The 20,040-nt window shown below is 40.8% G+C and overlaps 1 protein-coding gene across 2 annotated transcripts in view; it reads left to right on the plus strand.

Moving 5' to 3' along the window:
- Positions 1 to 284: 284 nt before the first annotated feature.
- Positions 285 to 20,040, plus strand: part of st6galnac5a (ST6 (alpha-N-acetyl-neuraminyl-2,3-beta-galactosyl-1,3)-N-acetylgalactosaminide alpha-2,6-sialyltransferase 5a) — a 44,168-nt gene continuing 24,412 nt past the window's right edge. The window contains exons 1-2 of one of the 2 annotated variants that reach the window (XM_020629990.3): positions 285 to 485; positions 1,152 to 1,367. In XM_020629990.3, the coding sequence (XP_020485646.2) occupies positions 465 to 485; positions 1,152 to 1,367 (237 nt within the window). In that variant the 5' untranslated portion in view covers positions 285 to 464. The remainder of the gene's footprint in view (positions 486 to 1,151; positions 1,368 to 20,040) is intronic. The other variant, XM_065954255.1, reaches the window with a different exon arrangement.

A 20,040-nucleotide genomic window follows, 5' to 3' on the forward strand; every position in this document is an offset into this window, starting at 1 on the left:
CGAGCGTTACATGCGGCTAATGCTACAGCTAACAGGAGGACGCGTTTCCGCGGACTTTGAATTTTTGCACATAGATGTGCCTAACCATGCACAGGACACATGGAAAACACACTAAAGAGCATATAAAACCAGAAAAAACAGATCTGTCTGTTGTTGTGAAGAGAGCTACACCCTCGTGCAGGTGGAGTCTCTTTTCGCTGCCCCTCCTCTTCTCCGCCCATCAAACAGAGAGGGCGTTAAGACCCTGCAGAGCTCCAACAGTGAAACATCTGTCGCCTCGCTCTCCAGTATGAATTGCGCCTGGGCTCCGGACTGAAGACACACAGGCATCAGGCAGGCAGGCAGGTTGGTACGGTGCGGCACGGAGCGAAGCGGATACGGGATGCGAACAGATGACGGCGGATCATGAGAGAAAGTGGCGAGGGACGCACTGAGCTGCAGAGATAAGACAGCGCGCCACAAAAATGAAGGCACTTATGGTAAAGGTCTCTGTCATGTTGTATTACAGTATTACTAATCCAGCATTGTTCTGTGAAGTGTTCTTAAACCGTCATGCTGCTGTGTGTAGTCTGTCGGATCAAAAGATTATGGGATGCGAACAATGGACATCCAGCTGTGCGCTCTGTTTACCAGTAAGCTCCGGCTCTTTCTTATAATAAGAATAAGAATAATAAACTCCACAGCATGCAGCCCAGCGCGCTGGCTTTCTTTACGGCGTTCAATGCAGAGCTGTAACCTCAATTTAAAAAAGTGCATGAAATGTTATTTCTTTGGAAGAAACTTGTTGTAATGCATGTTATGGGAAAAATAGATCCGCACATCCAACGACCCTAATGCGAAGACGTGCCAAGACACGAATCAAAAGTGTCATGAGATGTGTTTCTTCTTCTGTTGATTAGTGTGTTTTGAAACGATGGCGACTCTAAGTGACTCAAAGAAGGTCAGGATGTTCATAAGAACCTTTACTTTAAAGTTTAAGTAACACAATACTAACTTTCTATTACAGCAGATGTGCTCCTGAGCTTGCATGCAAACTAAGTAAAGATGATCATTTGCAGCCTGACTTATTACGGCCTGGAGCGGCTGTAAATGAACCTGTCGTTGTACATCATAAACTGAGTTCAGTGTGTGTGTGTGTGTCTTTGTGTCAGCGTCATGGGGTCGCCTTGCTGCTCGGGCTGCTCCTGTTCGCCAGCTTGTTCCTCGTGTACAACAACAGCTCCACCAGCGGAGCTCCATCCAGGGACTCTAACGACACGCACATCCGACAGCATGAACATCTGCGGTTTCCCACTGAAGCTCCCGCCAGGGTGGCCAAGCCTCACCCCCCGGCCCTCCAGGGATACATCGGCATCATCGACCATAAGGTAAACAGATTCGGCCATAAGGCAGGCACGAGAGGGATGAATGGCTGCACGTGTGTGGTTTTAAAAGTAAAGCCATCTTTACTTTCCTAGAAACTTTGGCTGCAACTGATGATTATTTTATCATCAAGCAACCCTTAGTGATTAATGGTGATCTTATAATGTGAAAAAATGTGTGGCTTCTCTGAATCATAATAAATAATAATAAAAAACATTTAAAAATGTCAAAAAGCTGCAGAAACTTAGATTTAGGAAGCTAAAGCCAGCCTGGCACTTCTCTTAAACACTAAAATATTCAGGACACATTTGTGAAATGATTTCCCTCAAATCCAACCAATTAATCAATAAAGTATGGCAACTTTATTACAAACTAAGGTGGTCAAATATCTTATTCCACTTTTTGACACCACCTCTTTTTAAAAGATACCTCTGTTATTTCTGTTGATAAGTACTGAAGCGTTAAAATATATGTATCTTCAGTCGTATTTTTAAACTTTCAGGTGGGTTAAACTGGATTATGAGACATGAATAAAATAGAATATTTCAAATCTGATCCAGGCTCTATTTTTTATAGTAAACTGAAGACATTGTCGAAATACATTGGATGTGTTTCTTTAACAAAATGTTCCCAATGTTTTTGTGTAATTATGACAGTTTTCAGGAGTTTGCTTTCCATTTTTTTAGTCATTAGAATAAAGAAATAAACCAAAAAATGGGGCCGGAGACTTCTAATTTAAATTCTGTGCAATCGAAACAGATATCGATATTGTAAGATTTTTTTCATTTCAAAGTTTAAATTCTGCTACTTTGACGCTTTTCTACTTCTTCTTTTTCTCCCCCTGACACACAAACATGCAAGCACAGCTCCCTCCTGTCTAATGACCTGCAGTCATCTCAGCACAGCTCTGTGAAGCAGAGAGCCTCCCCCTGTCATTTATCACAATTTTCTCCAGCACCGTGTTGCGCCATACTCAATACCCACCTGTCGTTACTAATAACAGCTTAGGCTACAAATGAAATCCTTGGCTGCATTCTTTGCCTCTAATTGATAAGCCCAGGAGTCCTACAGCTAGGTGAACCCTGACGTCACAGCAGGGGCGTATTGACTTCCATCTAGTTACCAGCCGGGAGAAAACAATCAATGTGAGTACTGGCGAGTGGAAGCTATGCAAGTAAAGAAGACCTAATCACTGTGTAAAGGTTTTTTTAAAGGCAACAATGCAGGACGGTGTGCTTCTCTGCAAACAATCTGGTTGATGTACTGCTGGATGGTTTGTGTAGTGTTCTGCACCACTGAGCTATTGATAGATGCAACGGTCCTCCAACCCATGGATTTAATGTGTTTAATAATTCAAAGTTTTAGTCGAACTTATAGATCATGCACAAAAAGGCCCCTAAGTGCAGACATGAAACATTAAAATCTCCCCAGCCCCTCCTACATCATCGACAGACTCTCAGCCTGAAGAAGACGAGTAACTCATCTGTTTCTATCTTCTTCTTGCAGCTTTGTGATTTAAAAAAAAAATCAATTTGTTTCTTTTATTGTGGATTTGTGTCTCTTTGTAGACAACTTTGTGTATCTTTGTAGAGTGTTCGGTTTTTGGAATTAAGTAGTTATTTTTTGTTCTGGATAGAGATGCACCGATACCACTTTTTTGCAAACCAAGTACAAGTACAAGTACTTACATTTGGGTACTCACCGATACCGAGTACCGTTACGAGTACTTAATGCCCTGATCTGCGTTGGTTTCTTTGGTCAAAAGTCTCTGAAGCACGGTCACAGCAGGAATTACATCTGATGTTAAAGCATCGGACAAGTTCACTTTTCGGGTTAACTCCTCAACGGGCTGTTTGAGCTGCAGCTGAATGTCTTCCAGGCGGGAGTAGGCTAATGCCGAATGCTTAAAATGTCCAACAATTTTACGTCCGACTGACACCGCGTCAGCTACCCTCCTCTGAGCCCAAAGTCCTTCGTTAACAGCTAGCTGTAGCGTGTGAGCCACGCACGGAAGGCTGGGGAGTGCAAAGTTTGCAGTCTGCTCTTCTTTTGTCATCATCGTTTACGCTGAAATATCTCCACACCGCTGACATCTCACTTCTCTCCGCCTACCCGCTCAACTGAAAAGAGGAGTGGTATCTGTGCCGTTGTATCCGCGTAGTTTTACGAGTACGAGTATGAGTACTTAAAGGCGGCATCAGACCGATTCCTTATACTGGTATCGGTATCAGGTCATCCCTAGTTCTGGATTTGAGTCTCTTACGGTGTTTTCACATTAGGCACGATTGCTCCCCCTCCCGTCTCCCTCCCTGGTCTGCGTTCACATTTGTAACATTGTTCGGTCCCTGAGTACACCTGAGTATGTACACAGTCCGATACAGCAGGGGGCAGCATGCACATAATTGGTTTGCAAATCCACAAAAAACAAGAACGATGCCACCATGGCAACCACCGCGGCCTGAGTCCACGCTGCTTACTGTGGATGTTTGTGTTGTTCTGAGACGTGAACAACGATCCTCTTCCTACCTCCACATCTATCGTGCAGCTCAGAGGATGAAATGGACCTGTGCTGTATGATATGATCGTTTTTTTATATATAACGTTCCACTTCCTTGTTTGAGCACAGATGCGTCATCTTCCACTGACCGTACTCGAGTACACATGAATCATGCCTGCGACCACCTCTTCAAGAGTACTAGAGCACTGTGCCATAGTGCGGTACGTTTGTGTTCACACAATCTCTGTAGTCTTTTTGTGTCACTTTGTACACTCTATGTTTCTTTCTTTTTGTCAATTCGTTTCCCTCTGTAGTTGATGTATGTCTCTCTTTAGCCAGTTAATACCTTTGTAGTTAGAAATACAAAAAAACACCATGAAGATTTATGTCATTTGATCTTTATACTGAGTCTCCATATCATCTTCCTATATACATTTTTGTCTTTCTCATGCAGTTTTGTGGGTTTTTGCGACTTGAAGTACTTAATAGCACCTTTTAGTTCTCGGATTTCTTCAATGCAGTTATTAAGTTTCTTTTTGCCGTTCATTTGCCTCTACTTGTTGTGTCTTTGTTCCTTTTTTTCTGTTTGTTTTGTCCCATTTGATTGACTTCCTGACAAAACAGATTAACAGTTGGTTCGATCAGAGGCTCTGCTCAGGGGTCTTTGGGGTCACACGGTACCCCTGGGCCTGTGTCCAGTGGGCCCGCTCAGTAATCCATCTAATGCTGAATTAAACCCAACCTAAGTGGACGGATTAATCAGTCCTGGAATCTCTCTCTTTTTCTTTTTTTTTTAAGAAAGTTTCTGTTGGCTGCTGAAAACAGGCTTTAAATCATCAGATTATGTCACAGCAAGTTGATTTGCATATGAGTAATTGGACTGCCTCCTCATCGCTCTTGTTGCTGTGTGGATGAGACAAAATAAGCAGCAGAACCATGCATCAGCTGGATGGATGTGAGAGTCAACACATTGTTCCTGAGCAGTAGAAAAAGTGGCTTGGTTGGTTGAATGAACTTTTGCTAAATTAAACACCAGGGGCTCTGAAGAGTCACTTTATCTTGTGACGAAGTAAAGCAGGTTGGCAACTAAAGGTGGAGCAATTATTCGTTACAATAAATCTCTCTGCTTGGTGCAAAAACAAACAGGTGTGGGAAAACTCTACTGTTGGCTTCTAAAGAGTTCCTCTTTAAATTGCTGCTTCTTTGTTCACTTTAAGTTTGAGTTCCTCTTAATATGAAGGGGAAATTACAGCTCCCTTTATACTGGACATACTGTACTCAGCTGGTGCATGTAGTCATGGTGACTTGAGCAGAAGAAAAACAGGAAAGCACTGTTACTATTGATACTTTTCTCCTTCAATTTTCTGTCTAACTAAATTCAGCATTTGCCGAACTAGCATAGTGACAACACTCAAACCCAAGCAGCTCCCTCGTGTGTTGAAAAATAAAGCCAATGTGGAAGTGCAAAATCCTGAAGTTCATCAAGTGTCTGCTTGAGGATTCCTACAGAAGCACCAGAAGACCGTTTTCATACGGCAGATTGAACATGTTTGCAGCCTGGTAAAAAAAAACTGTTATGGGCTAATAAGCTCAAGTCTCTATAGGCACACATGTACAGGGGTTTCATTTTTGATAACCCCTCCGTTTTTCAATTACAGTAGGTGCGTATAACTGACCTGACTGACAGGGCGGGCAGGATGTAGCGGTTTGTAAGGAGGCTTAAGAACTACATCAACTCCAGCTCTGAGCCTTTTGTTACAGCTTATCTGAAAGTTAGGTTGAGACAGCTTTTCCGCCATCGGTGGGCTCCCAAAGCCCCCTGCAGTAACAGATGGATGACATCGCTCAGGCTTCGTCCATTCATATTTACAGCCTTTGCTCAAACTGTATAACGCAGGAAAATTATTGTTTCAGACTGTCAAACACATCACTTCTATAAACACAATATTCCCTCGTTGAAACAAAATGAGCAGTCAAACTCTGAATGGAGCTTTTTCTTCCCTACTATATCTGAAGATTAGAATATTACACATGTTGTGATTCTATGTTGACCTACAGTACTGACTGCTCTGTCATTTTCTGTCTCCATATCTCAACTTGGAGTTGTAGACCTTGAGACCTTGTGAAGCTCTTTTTAAATAAAGATTCTACAGGTAGAGAGATAACAGGACAAACAACCAAAAAACCATAAATGGCATAAAGGCATGTAATAGAAATGGCAACCAGACCAGGCCTACTGCTTGTTAGCTTTGGACTCGGTGAAGATGATTGGCTCAGTGATTGTGCGGCTACATGGACTGTCTCACACTCGATAAACCACAGTGCATGCAGTAAGTGTTGATCAAAATATATGAACAAGCCTCCTCATGCAAAAAAACAAATGCAGTTCATCTGCGATGTCTGCAAGCTTTTAAAAAAAAACATATTTAAAGAAGTAAAAGTAAGTCCTTTTTAATCCTAGGTAAAAGGAGCATGTTAAAAGAGCATTTCAAATACATGTTATTTGTTTTTACACCTAATTTACTTTAATGGTTAGAGCTGAGTTTTTTGTTGTTGTTGCAAAGCTTGTTTGTGACTCAGAGTTTCATCCATTGTATAGCTGTGTATATTGCAGTCGCTGTCTTTGGATCAATTAGTTGTTTATTTATTTGTAAATTTATTTCATTCATCAGCCATACAAAACAATTAAATACAAACATAAAATCTCAAATCTTGAATAAAAGGGAGCAGAAAGAAGAGTAATCTTATACAATCTGCCCCTCTTTCACAAGACATTAATTAATATAACACATCATTTAAAATCAATTTAATATAAAATATTATATAAAATTGGCTGCAGGCAAACACAGCTACTCACAGCCCCCTAGTAGGTCCTCGGTAAAAATTATTTTTATATTCAAAGCAGATCACAAACTGTTTATTGTATCGCCTCAACACAAAGCAGAACAAAAAACCTCATCAACACACTTCATCATATTTCTTTTTTCTTACCTACTAAGTTAAGATTAAGTAGCTGAGACTTGTTTTATAACATGTGTAAAGTTTGAATGTTTTGACTCTGTTTATAAGTGAAATGTGGACACTAAAGCTTCTATGCACACATTTAAAGTCAAGGTTAATAGTCCATGTGTGTGGTCAGTATGCCAGGGGCTGTTTTAGTATTTGGTTTGGCAATCAGAATAATTTCAGGGCTAGGTCATGCAGGTCTCTCCGAAGCTGAGCGGCGCACAAATAAATATGGAATGAGTCAGACATATTTTAAGACAGCTGATGAGGCATGCAGCTGTTTTTTTTCCTCACTGCCTGAAATGCCAATATCCAGTGACCGTGTACGTTTTGATTGGATGAGGATTTGTCTGTAATGTGTCAGAAAAGCCAGCTATGGATGAGAATTGATTTTCCCACAGTGACAGGAGCAGTCGAGCATCATAAGTAAACCTTCAATTAATTTCTTTGTGATCGCAATAAACTTATTGACATTTCAGTGACAAGGGACATCAATTAGATGACAGCTCAGCTGAATATCATTTATGCTTCAAACGTGTGATTATGTCACCCATCACATTCTGCCACTGCACTCTGCAGTCAATACATTGTGATTTCATTGTGCTTTGCTTCGCAGTATGGGGTGTTGTATAATGCAGTGCATCCTTCAAATACATTGCATTCAGTTTTGTCATAGTGTCCTTTGTGGCGTTCAATAATAGGCAGAGTGTCTGTATATATCGAGAGGTAGAAAAGTTGTTGGCCTTGCCTTGCATTTGTTCTCCCAATCTGTGATTTGAAAAAACACTCTGACACGATCATTCATCTCCTTCATCTTTGCCTGCTGACCTCCCTGCCATATTGATCTTTCCAAGATATCAGCAAGCTGGCACGCATGGTGCAGTGCCAGTCAGCCTTTGGCTGCTTCACTTTATCTTCCACCAGAGTATTTAAGTCATCACAAACTAGAAAACATTTTGAAGACTGAAACTTCCCTGTCGACTCTTGGCCAAGGTGCCAGAACAATTTTCAAACACTGAAAATCTTTTTGTTGTCTTATCTGGTAAGGGAACTGAATTTTGCTGGTTTGTTCCGTCTGCAAAGACCATTTTGAAGCAAACACAATAAACCTGAAATATTTGCACCAAGTATTTTCAATTCAGAATGAAGGATAATTTATTTCTAACTTTCTAGTAGCAATGGTTGGTTTGGGCATGTGCTGCAAAGACTGTGGAGGAGAAGGGCGAGATAATGATGTAAAGAAAGAAACTTTGGAAAGAGATGAAAAGGGAGAGAAACTCTTGCAGAGTAAGGGCAAAGAGAATGAAGGAGGAGGACAAAACCAGGAAAGGGTAAGGAAGGAGAGAATTATAAAAGAGAACATATGACCGGGGAAAGCTTCACCCTGTGAGTGAGACAAGAGAGTGAAGAAGGAGGCTGAAATGGACACGTGAGCGAGAGATAGAGAGCGAAATCCCAAAGGGTTTCCTTTCTTCTTGCAGAGGAGCAGGAGGAGCAGGAGGAGGAATCCACTCGCCTGTCTCTCTGTGGAGCAGGGAGGATGGAACAGCGTAACCATCTGCCTCTGATTGTCTCCCTGACATCCATAACATACAGATTTCGAGCAGACATCTGAAAAGACAGGTGAAGGAGAAGGAGCGGAGGAGGTTTTGGCTAAAATGAGAGCGAGGAGCCTTAACAAGCATGAGAGGGCTCCCGATGTCACTGGAAAGACATGAACAAGGCTGACTCTCCCTCTCAAACAAGACTCACAATCTTTTCCTACAATAACAAGTCAAACCTTTGACTTCTTTGCATGCCCTAGCATGTCCTTGAGACTTTATTGAAGAGTCCTCCAGTTCTAAAAGGATAAAACATCATAGCAGCTGATAGTTTCCAGATGTTCATCTTTTACAGTGAGAATGCTGACATGCTGATTTTTAGCTTGTTTAATTTCTCTTGTTTATCATCGTAGTTTAGCCTGTATATGCATATTAACGCTTGCCAATCTGTACTATAAATAGTAAAGCATAAAGTACAGCTAAGGGTCAATGTTTCAGGAGTTTGCAAGTATTTGAACTAAAACCTATTGTAAAAAAGAAAAATTGAATTTGGCTTGAACTAATTAAAAAGTAATTGGATCCCTAAAGTTATCACAATTCATCCTGAGTAGTTCATGTATATTTGTTCAAGATATCATGACAATCCACCTGATTGCAGTTAAAACATCTCATTCACAAACATTAATGTGCACCCCATAGTGGCACCAGGGGATCTTCAAAGTCCTTAGGATTCATCCTCTGGTGAGCATGAATGTCTGAACCAAATGAAGTTCCAATGCATTCATTGGGGATACGATTTTCCGATCTTTTTTTCTTCAGTAAGCGCTGCATTATAAATCACATGTTCACCAAGTTTGTTTAATGTACGGTATCCTCTTTTTTTTTTTTTTTTTTTTTTTAAATGCTATTGCAGTCTATCCTTTAGTGAAAGATACATGTAAGTCAAACACGTAAATGTCAACCTCATAGTGACACTAACAGGAAGTCAGGGGGTCCCTGACCTGGGACTCTTCTTGTCAGGACCATGAATGACAACCAATTTCAGTTCCAGTTCACTCTGTAGATAAAGTATAATTCACTGACTAAACAAACATTTTGACGTAAAGGCCGGGCTGAATAAAAATTCATGTAACCCCCCAAGATCATTTAATTCATCCTCTGACAATGAATTTTATCCAAAAATGTCATTTGCAATCTCTCTTTCAGCTGTGGCTACATCAAGTCATCAGGGTTCATTCTCCGGAGATCGTGAATGTCTAAACCAAATTATGTTCCAGTTTCATCTCTAGATGATGAGATATTCAACTAAATGAGTGAAAAATGTGACCTGTAGACTGCATGAGATCAAATCTGAGATGATCATCAACGTTAGTCTGATTCATGCTCTTGAAAATGATGCATGTTTGTTTTCAATTTCACCTCGATTTGCCAAATATTTGTTGGGATATTTCAGTCTGGACCATTGTAGCAAACTGACTGGCTGACACAACTAACCTCACAGCATCCTTGGAATCCCAGGTGCATTCAAACTTGCATGGCAAAAGAAAACAAAAAACGTCTCAAGCTGTAGGCAACTCCTCATAGATAGCATGAGAAATTAACAAAGCAGATAGTCTCCTCCTGAACAAACCGTGGAAGGAGTCCGTTTTAGACACCCTGTATCCTGGCCGGAAATACTCACTGACTAGGTACACTTTGCCTGAAGGCACGAGCCAAGGAGAACGAAGCCATCTGTGCTGAGGAGACATGACAAGGCATCCCTCTCCCAACCACAGCTTTAGTGACAGCTGGAGAAGTGAGATGTTTAATATTTCATCTCAGCCAGCAACATCTTCAACCGTTCTCTCCGAGCAACAAAGCAATTTTTCACTGTTCATTAGGATTTTTCTAAGCAATCAGCCAGCTGGATAGAGAGACAGAAATCTTCCCAATTAGGCTGATACGGCCAAGGATTTTGTAGTCATTTAATCCAAACTATCAGTGTTTGTGAAGTGTAGCTGCTGTGTGTGTGCATAAACTTGTGTATGCATTTGTGTGGTCTCAGTTTTAAATGACAATGCGACAATGCACAAAACATTCGAGAGAGATAACCACTATTTTTATGCAGAGACCTTGTTAGAATACTAAAAGTGCGTTGTACAACTGAAGAGAAAGGAATAGTGGTTTCGTTATGCCACAGTGGTCCCAATTGGGGCATAGTCTTGGATTTCAACTTATCTCCCGTGCATTCTGCTCCCGCCAAACATAACACAGCTTCAGGCTATTTCAAATGCAGGCCTGGAAAGCAATTATGGATGAAGAGAGGGAGGAGGAGGGGGGACGTTACCTCTCGATAAGCATTCCCTCGACGAAGTAATCTCACACTCGCTGCCTTTTGGTATACTGTGGTTAGGAGATCACTGGGGAAGTCATATATTTTCTTCAACATAAAGAAAGTGGAGGCAGATTTCTTTAGGCGGGTGTCAAGAGATGAATGGTGATTTCATGCTTCTCCATGTTTTAACCTTCGGTGCTCGGTAAGCTGCAGCCTGTGGGGCGCTCTTGTTATTTGGCCCCTGAGAGACCTGTGAGGGATCTGAAAAGGTTAAATTATGATAAATGGGGGGTACCTTTTGGCACAGCATGGGGAGATAGATGAAGGGGCCGCCGCTCCCGTCAACCTCGTTGAAAGCCAATGCAAAGAGTCGGCTGGCTGGAAGCATCGCAATAACACCAGTTGGTTCAGTTTTCTTTTCTCTGCCTCCACAGAAGTACAAAGTCCGCTACATTACTCTTTAGGCGTGATCAATGAGTATGTCCTCCATTGTAGGAGAGCAGAATTATCAGGCTTGGAGTTTGGTGTTTTGTCTCTTTGCTCTGAGCCGTTCCCTCTATCGATTCCCCGATTAATTAAAGAAACCCGGGGTCTGCAAGTTAAACAATTCAACTTCATGACCAAAAAAGTACATGTTGGCTAAGTTTGTTTTGCACAGAATGATGAAAAAGAAATTGGTACTAATTCGGATTCTGCCTTTAATGGTTTTGGATATCTGTCACCATCATTTATAAGCCCTCTGAACAACAGCATGTTTAAGGTCCATATACCATAGCAAACAGCAACAGCAGTGCAGTGCTATTGGAGAGAGTGATGTTGGTCATAGCCAGGGAAATTTCAGCACCCAATTTTTTTAATCTTCTAAAATTAGCGGGGTACTTGGAATTGGCCAATACCCAAGTCTGATTCAGCACTGATGAGGAAAAAAGTGGTTCCAGTAAATCTCTATAAAGTTACAGGGATTTCTTCGATCTGTAAGCCCCCTGAAGAAGAAAGAACCTTCTGCAGCATTAACTATCAAAACCGTCCCCATTATAGAGCCGAATGTGTAAAATTTTCCATCATCCCCACATTGAGGTACCAGTGGTCTTGCATTGCACTGATGAGTCTTCTGAATACACCTCCACTGGTGTTGTTGAGTAAGCATCTTTCCGTGGTGCATACAAAGCGTCTTCCACCTTTTTCCTTCTTCTGTGCTGCAGGGAATCCACATTAATTCAGGTTATATCAACAACAGGGTCTTTGAAAGGACCCCAACTCTCTGAAGTGTTAAACAGTTACTTTAAATAGTCTAACTCCTTCAGAACGTTCTTATATGAAAGCATGCTATAATGAAAAACACGTTATTAATTTAAATGAATAATTGAACATATGTGATGCTTCAACAGAGGTTACAAAGGCTCATTGAATGGTTTAACGAGTACGTAAATCATGTTCATCCAAGCTATAATGTTCACTATTACCAGTTAAGAACACCTATAGAAGATTTAATTGTGACACCGCTCTCATTTAAACCCTAAAGTAGGGAATACATTTTGGTGTAAAGGTGTTCAGGAACCTGGTGAATCAACGTAAAATAGCCTTTAGGATGCTCTGCAGGCTTGCAGTGGCCTCCGACATTTCTAATTAGGGTTTTCCCTATTCAGTTATGTTATTGAATAACATATTTAGCTGGCTTTACTGACAGTCATAACTAAGCAGGGAGTGTCAGGGTTTAGTGGTTTGTTGGCCTTTGTTTTGATAACTCTTCTCTAGGGCTGTCGAGATGAAGACATTTTATGTGTGGTGATTCAGAGTGGCATGATTGTGCGGTAGGCAATATTATCACACCATCCCTTTTTTTTTATTTAGCTAATTTGTTTGTGTTATGGCAACTGGTGAGCTTCGTGTGGGGAGGCTTGTTATCTAGTCAAATCAAACAAGATTTGAATTACATCAGTATTAGAGGGAGAGAGAGAGAGAGAGAGATGGGAAATGCCAGTATTATACTGCACATGTTTTTATAAAAAAACTCACTGTCATGGGGTTAACTGTTGCTGCTAAAGAAGAATTACATGTTTATAGTTTGAGAAGTTAGCTTTGAAAAAGAAAAAAAAAGAGTAAGATAAAACCCAAGTATGTTGTGTAATACATTGAAAAACAGTGTTCAGCACAAAGAAGCTGTGCCACTGAGGTTCAGAAACATGGAGTGGAGGTGGAAGAAAGTCCTCTAGTCTACAGCAAACCTTTTCAGTTCTGTCTCACCTATGATTGCAGTCTTAACTCTGCGGCCAACGCAGAGGTGTCATTGTTGTTCTGCAGTGAGCACGGACAGCCGAAGAGGTAGTAATTTAAGAAGCGTGGAGGACAGAATTTGTCCTTCCAGCTCTGACACAGTATGAACATGTGTGACAACAAGCAATCACTGTGAAAAATCTGCAATGACTGTTTGGTTTGTTTGAAAAAGTTTCTCATTTTACCCTTCCTCTCCTGTGAGACAAAACTCAGAGCATGAAAGACCTAAAGACGTTTGTTCACATGGCAGTTTTGCTTTAGATATAAAACTTTATTGAGATTCTGGACAGGCATGAGCCGGAGCTGGGTGGGTCACACTGACATTTAGGTCAACTGAAGCAGTTTCCATTATTTTTCAGCATGGCCAAATTGATTTAAAGGGGATGGGGGGGGGGGGGCAAGACTGAGCCTCATTCACCTTCAACAAAGAATCTGAAACACACAAAATCCAGGTTGCATTCAGAGCAAACGTCAATTAAAACCTCATCATTGATTTGCTGTTTAAAAAAAAATGTTACACAAACCAGAAGATGTTAGAGGAAATGTTCTATGACTAAAAAGAAACAGAGTGTGCAGTTCTAGTGCTGCAATTATCTAAGTATGTGTCAGACAACATTCAACGGGTATTTCAGAGCTATGTTACGACATTAAAAGTGTAGCTGGTGAGTCCATGTTTAGATTATTCTACTGAATACTGCTTTGAAATCAAGACACCCACCCTTTGAATATTTTCTTTTTGGTGTTAAACCTTCCAGTCTCTAATAGTAATTATTAATTATATATTTTTATTTTATTTTTCATTCTAATAAACTAAAGCCTCCTAAAGACTGTGTGATGTTTTCAATCTTGTAAGTTGACTGCAAGCCTCACATGCGACATGAATTTCATAATGCTGGGTTCGACGTTCGTGCACACTGTGAATCGTCGACTGAGGCGAGTCAATGACACGCAGCGTCATTAGCGTCATCGGTGTGGGGCTGAGGTTACCATGGCAGACAGCAGAAAGCAAGCTCTAGCGTTCATGTGCATAGAAAGAAGGAATAGAAACATGAGGACATGGTCTTGGCTCGGGAAAAGAGGCCAAATTGGGATGCCAGTGTTGCGCAGAGAGCTTGGGATAAGTCATGTTATTGTTAGCATACGCTTTCGACTGCTCTGGCTCCTGTGTGGTCGCACCGATTAGTGTTTCATTGTTTGGTATTTGATGTAGATCACGTTATGATCTAATTGTCGCAGGCTATCTTTGGTCGCAGGACCAGGAGATCCCCTCTCACAACGTGACATAGGATCACCGTTTTGAAATCACGACCACCATTATTGTCACAATTGATCCTCTTTTGTCTAGGAAGGCTTAATATTGTAGAGTCTATACCCGCCCTAACTCGAGTGAGTTGCAGCAAAGCAAATGTTCACCATAAGTGATAATAAGTGTTTTACTGTGAAAATCCAGCAGGATGACATTTTAATCAGAAAAAACTAGTTACATGTGTGCAAGGCAAGATCATCAGAGAGTTAAGATGTACCACTTTGTTCATAGAGGTCTCCAAATGAAATGAATGTGAATGTCCTCAAATAATACAAAAAGTAAAATTGAAGAAGAGACTGAGCTGCTGCAGCTAAGTGGCTTTAACAGAGATAGCTCCGTCATCTTTAGGGAGTATTAGCAGGGACCTGCAGGAGGATCTCCAGCAGAGATCAGGCACAGGGGGGGGTCTGCAGATCTCAGAAGTAATCAGTCTAGAGCAGCACGGGTCAGTTGTTATGTGCTTGTTCTTTAAGTTCTGTCCTCAGTTGTGTCTTTGTTGAATCGATGGCTTTTTATGTGTGTGTGTGTGTGGGGGGGATTTAGGCAGTCCAATTAGCTGGACATCTCTTTGATCATACTACTATAGGATCATGTTTAAGCTTTTGAGGGGACTTGACTTGTTTTGAGTCAAGTAATCCTCTGAAACCTCTCTCTGTTCTAAAACTGCAGTCGAGACAAGATAAACGAACTTTTCATGAACTTTCTTTAAAACTTCTTATCCTCTGCTTTGGATCAAACAGGTTCAGATATTGGCCCCAATGACCCAAATTCCTCAAAAAAAAGAGGAAGAATGATATAAAGACAGCTGGCTGCAGCTAATACGATTTAACAGATGCAGAGGATTGTCTCTGTAATGCTAAAGAGTTTCTGTCTATTTATGAGCTGAAGACGACTCCATTTCCTCAGCTCGTAATCAGCATTCATTCTATCCTCAATCACCAGCTCATTAATAATGCAACGAAAGCCTCCATGATGATGATGATGATAGCCTCAGATGCTTCGCTAATAACCGAGAATGAACAATATCAACAATATAAAGAAGTTTAAATGCTCTAAACTATCTGTTACACATTTCAGCCACAGCTGTGCATAGGAGGGAAATTACAAGCCTGAGGTACTTGATGGTTAATTATTTCTTGTCTTCACTTCATTTCAGAGGAAATATTTCACATTTCACTTCATTATCAGACAGCTCAGTTAGTTCTAAATCCAGCAATTCAGATTATGACATTGGAGAAGATTTTACAATGTAGGATTAAGAGCAGTTGTTTTCAACCTTTAACTCCTTAACTTAAAAAGAAAACACATCTTATCCGATCGCTTTTTGTCAAATATTTCAGTAGGTTTTGATGAATTGTTATAATTCCTTGATGTGACATCCTCTTAACTTACATTTTTGGAAATGTTTTTTTTTTTTTTTTTGTCTGTTGCATAATTTCACAGCCGTCTTGCAATAAAAATGAAGGCTGAAATCTCGAAGCTGGCCTAGCATATATTCCTTCGGGGGTCATCAGCTCTGTCAGCTGCAGTAAAAACAACGGATTTTCCAGATGCAATAAGGTACAGCCTCAAAACAAACACTAAGCCAGTGTTTGTCATACCACATGCATAAATCTAAGTTTGAACCTTTAAGTGTAATCGATTTACAAAGAGAAGATAAAAAGGCGTGGCAGCTTTGTATGTATAATACATTTCATGCAGTGAGGGAATTCAAGGTGCTTCACAGAAACTATCTTTTCATGAAGATGCAACCATTTGTCCAATTTAAGTTCTAGATGTACCAAAAAAAATGAAAGCTGATTTTTGATGCACGATTCATCTTTTGAATACAAATATGTTGCTTTATTCCCAAGGGATTAATAAAGTTCCTATCTATCTATCTATATATTTGTATTGGTGGAGGCCTCATGTAATTCAGTGTCCGGCCAGTGCAGATACTGGAGAGCGTATCTTTGGCATCATCCTGGATAATAAACCGATCTCTCACTACAACATCACAGATGTATATAAGCGCTGCTGACAAAGACTCTGCAGTCTGCAGATTTAGGTCTCTCTCAGTCATCCCCACCTGCTGCTGCTGCTGCTCCTTTACACCAAAGTGTAATTGAACAAATTGTACTGTGCCATCTGCGTCTTCTCTATGCCTTTCTAATAGAAAGCAGATTCTAAAAATCACCAGCATTTCTTCTAAAGAACTTGTCTCTCCACCCTCACTGTGGCTGTGTGATTCACTTCTCCTTCAGCATGCGTCACTTTTCCTAAAAGCCAATGATCCGCGCTCATTAAGGGATAAAACGTTGTGGGAGCATCTACCCAACAGAAGGCTGTTAGCATGCATGCAGCATTGTTTAGGTTTTTATGAATTCCTGCTGGGTAGAATACTCTGGGGATTAGACTAATGAGGCTCATCACCTTGATAAAAACAGAAGAAACCTGAGTGATTTGTTGATGTGACTCTGTTCCAAAGCTGCTGGCAGGATTTTTCAAACTGTTAGATTGTGACTCTCATCCTCATGTTCCTAATCACCGGCTTGGCTATCATCCCATCTCAGGTGCATGGCCATTAAGTAAATGAATAGGCATTACTTTGGCAATAAACATTAGTGTTGTGATCGTTTCAACAGTGTTTTCCAATTAAGAGTCTGTAACTCCAGGAATAAAGCAGAAAGAAGCTAAGCAAGCTATTTTCTAAGTTTCCTTGTTGGAAACTTAAGCTTTTTCATGGAGATAGCTCTCCATTTTTTACTTTGATGACTATGTATAATTTAAGTTTTCACACTCAGTGGTGAAAAAATGACTGAGATTCTATTTGAGTAGGTAATACCCGTGTAGAATAGCAACAACACCAACTAAAAGACCTTTCAAAATGTTAAGAATATCTGTGCCGTTTACTTTAAAAAGTACTTCAAATAAATTTATTTATATAGCACATTTAAAAACACAGAATAAGTGCAAGCAAACGCAAACATAGACAGAGAACAGGATCAACTTGATCTTCACAAAAGTGGACTGGAGTTTTTTTCATGACCATATTTGATGATATGATTGATGCATCAATGTGCAAATAATGTCTTAAAGAGATATTTTTTGTAGCATACAGCTGTGTAGTTGTGAATTCAGGTCAAACTTTTACAATTAAATTAATTTAGAAACACATTTGTGAGCATGCCATGACCCGAGAGTCTCAACACAAATCGAAGAAGATGTGATTAGAAGCTGTTTTTTATTAAATAATAGAAATATGGATCCAATATTGACGGTGTAATGTGCAGTATTGAATTTATGAGTTATATTTCACACTGATTTGCATTAGTTACATGCTAAAATCAAATTCACTAAATCAAATTCACGATCACAGAGAGACATACTCACGTGTCCTGCTTGCCAATATGAAATCTGTTGCCTCCCATGAGATTCGTCCTGCTCGACGAGTGTTGTCCCTGGCAGCTGGTGTTTAATACATACACACCCCTCACACACATCTTTACACAAACACACACACACAAAACCCTTTTGGTTACTGTCTCTCCTTATCCTCGGTTCCAGCTCATAATGGACACACTCCAACTAGAATATTTAGTACTGGAAATGTTTTCAGAGGGAAGCAGAGCTTTCCGCCACACAGGGAATGTAGTATTGGCGATGTATTATTGATGTCTTCTTCTTGTTTTTCTTGGGCTTGTTATTATTTTGCCAGAACACAACAGTAATTGCTCCTTAGGGATTAAGCTCGACGGGATTTATTACACTCACACTCCAAGATTTAACAGGCAGTGTTCAGACTGGAAGGAAGAAGTTTGTGCGTCGGTGTTGAAAATTGCCTGTTTGCCCTTGTTCACAACCAACTTGTCATCTCGAGTTTGACGGTTAACAGTACGCTTGAGTGCCACATTAAGATTTCCTCCCGCCGTCCATGCATATATTCTGCTTCACGCTAGGATTATACTGCACCTTTTATCTTTTCAGTTTCATTTTCAACTCTCTGTATCTTGTGTAAAAATGGGACTTTTTCACAAAAAGGGTGGACGTGATGTGAATGTGAAGGAGTGGAAGAAGTCAATGTGTTCAGAAGTCAAAACTCTCGCCAAACTTCTCTTGACAAGATCATATTGTCATTATAGATTCGGTGCATTGTTTGGCGTTAAGCATGTAGCCGTTAACCGTGCCTCTCAGTCTTAGAAACTGTTCCAAAAGATTGTGAGAACAGCAGCCAGAACCATCAGTACAGACATGGTTTGATGATAAAGGCAAAAGGGAGCTCTCATGCAGATATAAAATCTCCTCAAATGCAGAATAGGTTGAGTTGTCTTTGCAGGTTCAGAAAGTGGGAACCCTGCAGATGTTTTAATAATGTTTGCTTCTCGCTCTCATAATGACCTCATCAGATATCAGAACTTTGGCGGCTGCATTTCTAACTTTCCCTCATCAAAGCATGCCCCTGAAATCCCTGCGTGTCTCTGCGAAGGCCCTGCCCTACATTTCTCGCTCTCTAAAGTGCTTCTTTCTCTGACAGCCACTCCTTTTTCTTGCTCCTCTTTTTCATCTATCAGATTGCCTTTCATTTCCCTCCCTCCTCCGCCCGCCTCTGTCTGTCAAGCCACCCCCCAGCCCCATCCCCACCCCAACCCCCCTCTCTCCTATCTTTTCTGCCTCCCTCTCTCTTCCTAATGTCCCTCTGTCATTTCCTCCCTGGCTCTTTCCTCCTCTATCTTCTCCACTCGCCACCTCCTGCTGCAATTTCGCAGCAGAAAGAAGAGCGAGGGAGAGAGATGCTCTGACCTGGTAAATTGCACCTCATCTTTTGTATTCATGCCAAGGCAATCATTCCTGCAGGGATGCGTCTGTGGGGTCCTCATAGCCGTAGCTTTCTCCTGCTCTATCTGGGTGGAGGTTATAGGGACATGCAATGGCTGCATCATTGTGCACTCTGCACCAGCAGCAAGCAGCCTTTTATGGAGCCAATTAAAACAAAGTAGCGTGTGTTGTAATAAGAAGCAACCCACTTCCCTCTGCAATCCATTTAGCTTGACATGTGAGGAAGCCTGGTCCGGTCTGTTGAGCAGCTTGTACTAATTCACCATATTCACATGGCAGTCATTTTCCACCAATGTCAAACTCAAGTTGGGTAGCTCAAATGTTCTGCTCCAAGTTACAAATCTTAAAAACATGTTTTTACTGGACTGTTTGTTAAAAACACCACTTCACCACCTCCCCAATGAATCACCAAATATAACAAAAAAATAAGGGGTATTTGTCATCCAAGGAGGAGGAATAAAAAGTCATACGTACCGCTCTAATTTGCTTGGTAGTAGCTGAATGCTAACATATGCTGTTGTTTTTGGGGTTATTATACAGTATGTTGTTTTTCTTTGAGATATAACATACACCCAATATGATCTCACTGTCAATTGTCTTTTCAGTTTCTTATTATTCCAGACTAAATGAAAATTGAATGTTTGTCCAACAGCCAACACTTTATTTTACAACCTCCTCGCAACAAAGCAGTAAAATGTGTCATCAGCTTGAGCCTTTTGAAAGTAATGTCAGAGAAAAAAATGGCCACCATGACTGATCAAAAGTCAGACCAAGTGCTCTTGTGACAAAGGATGAGATGAAGAAGAAGAGGAGGAGAAGGTTATATGAGGGGAAAAAGAGAGAAAACAACAAGTTGCAGCATTCTTCATTCTCACTGGTGGTGAGGGGAGTTAAGATTTAATGACACAGAGTCGGGCTGCGCCAC

Source organism: Labrus bergylta, chromosome 4 (assembly GCF_963930695.1).
Source record: "Labrus bergylta chromosome 4, fLabBer1.1, whole genome shotgun sequence".
Classification (NCBI taxonomy): domain Eukaryota; kingdom Metazoa; phylum Chordata; class Actinopteri; order Labriformes; family Labridae; genus Labrus; species Labrus bergylta.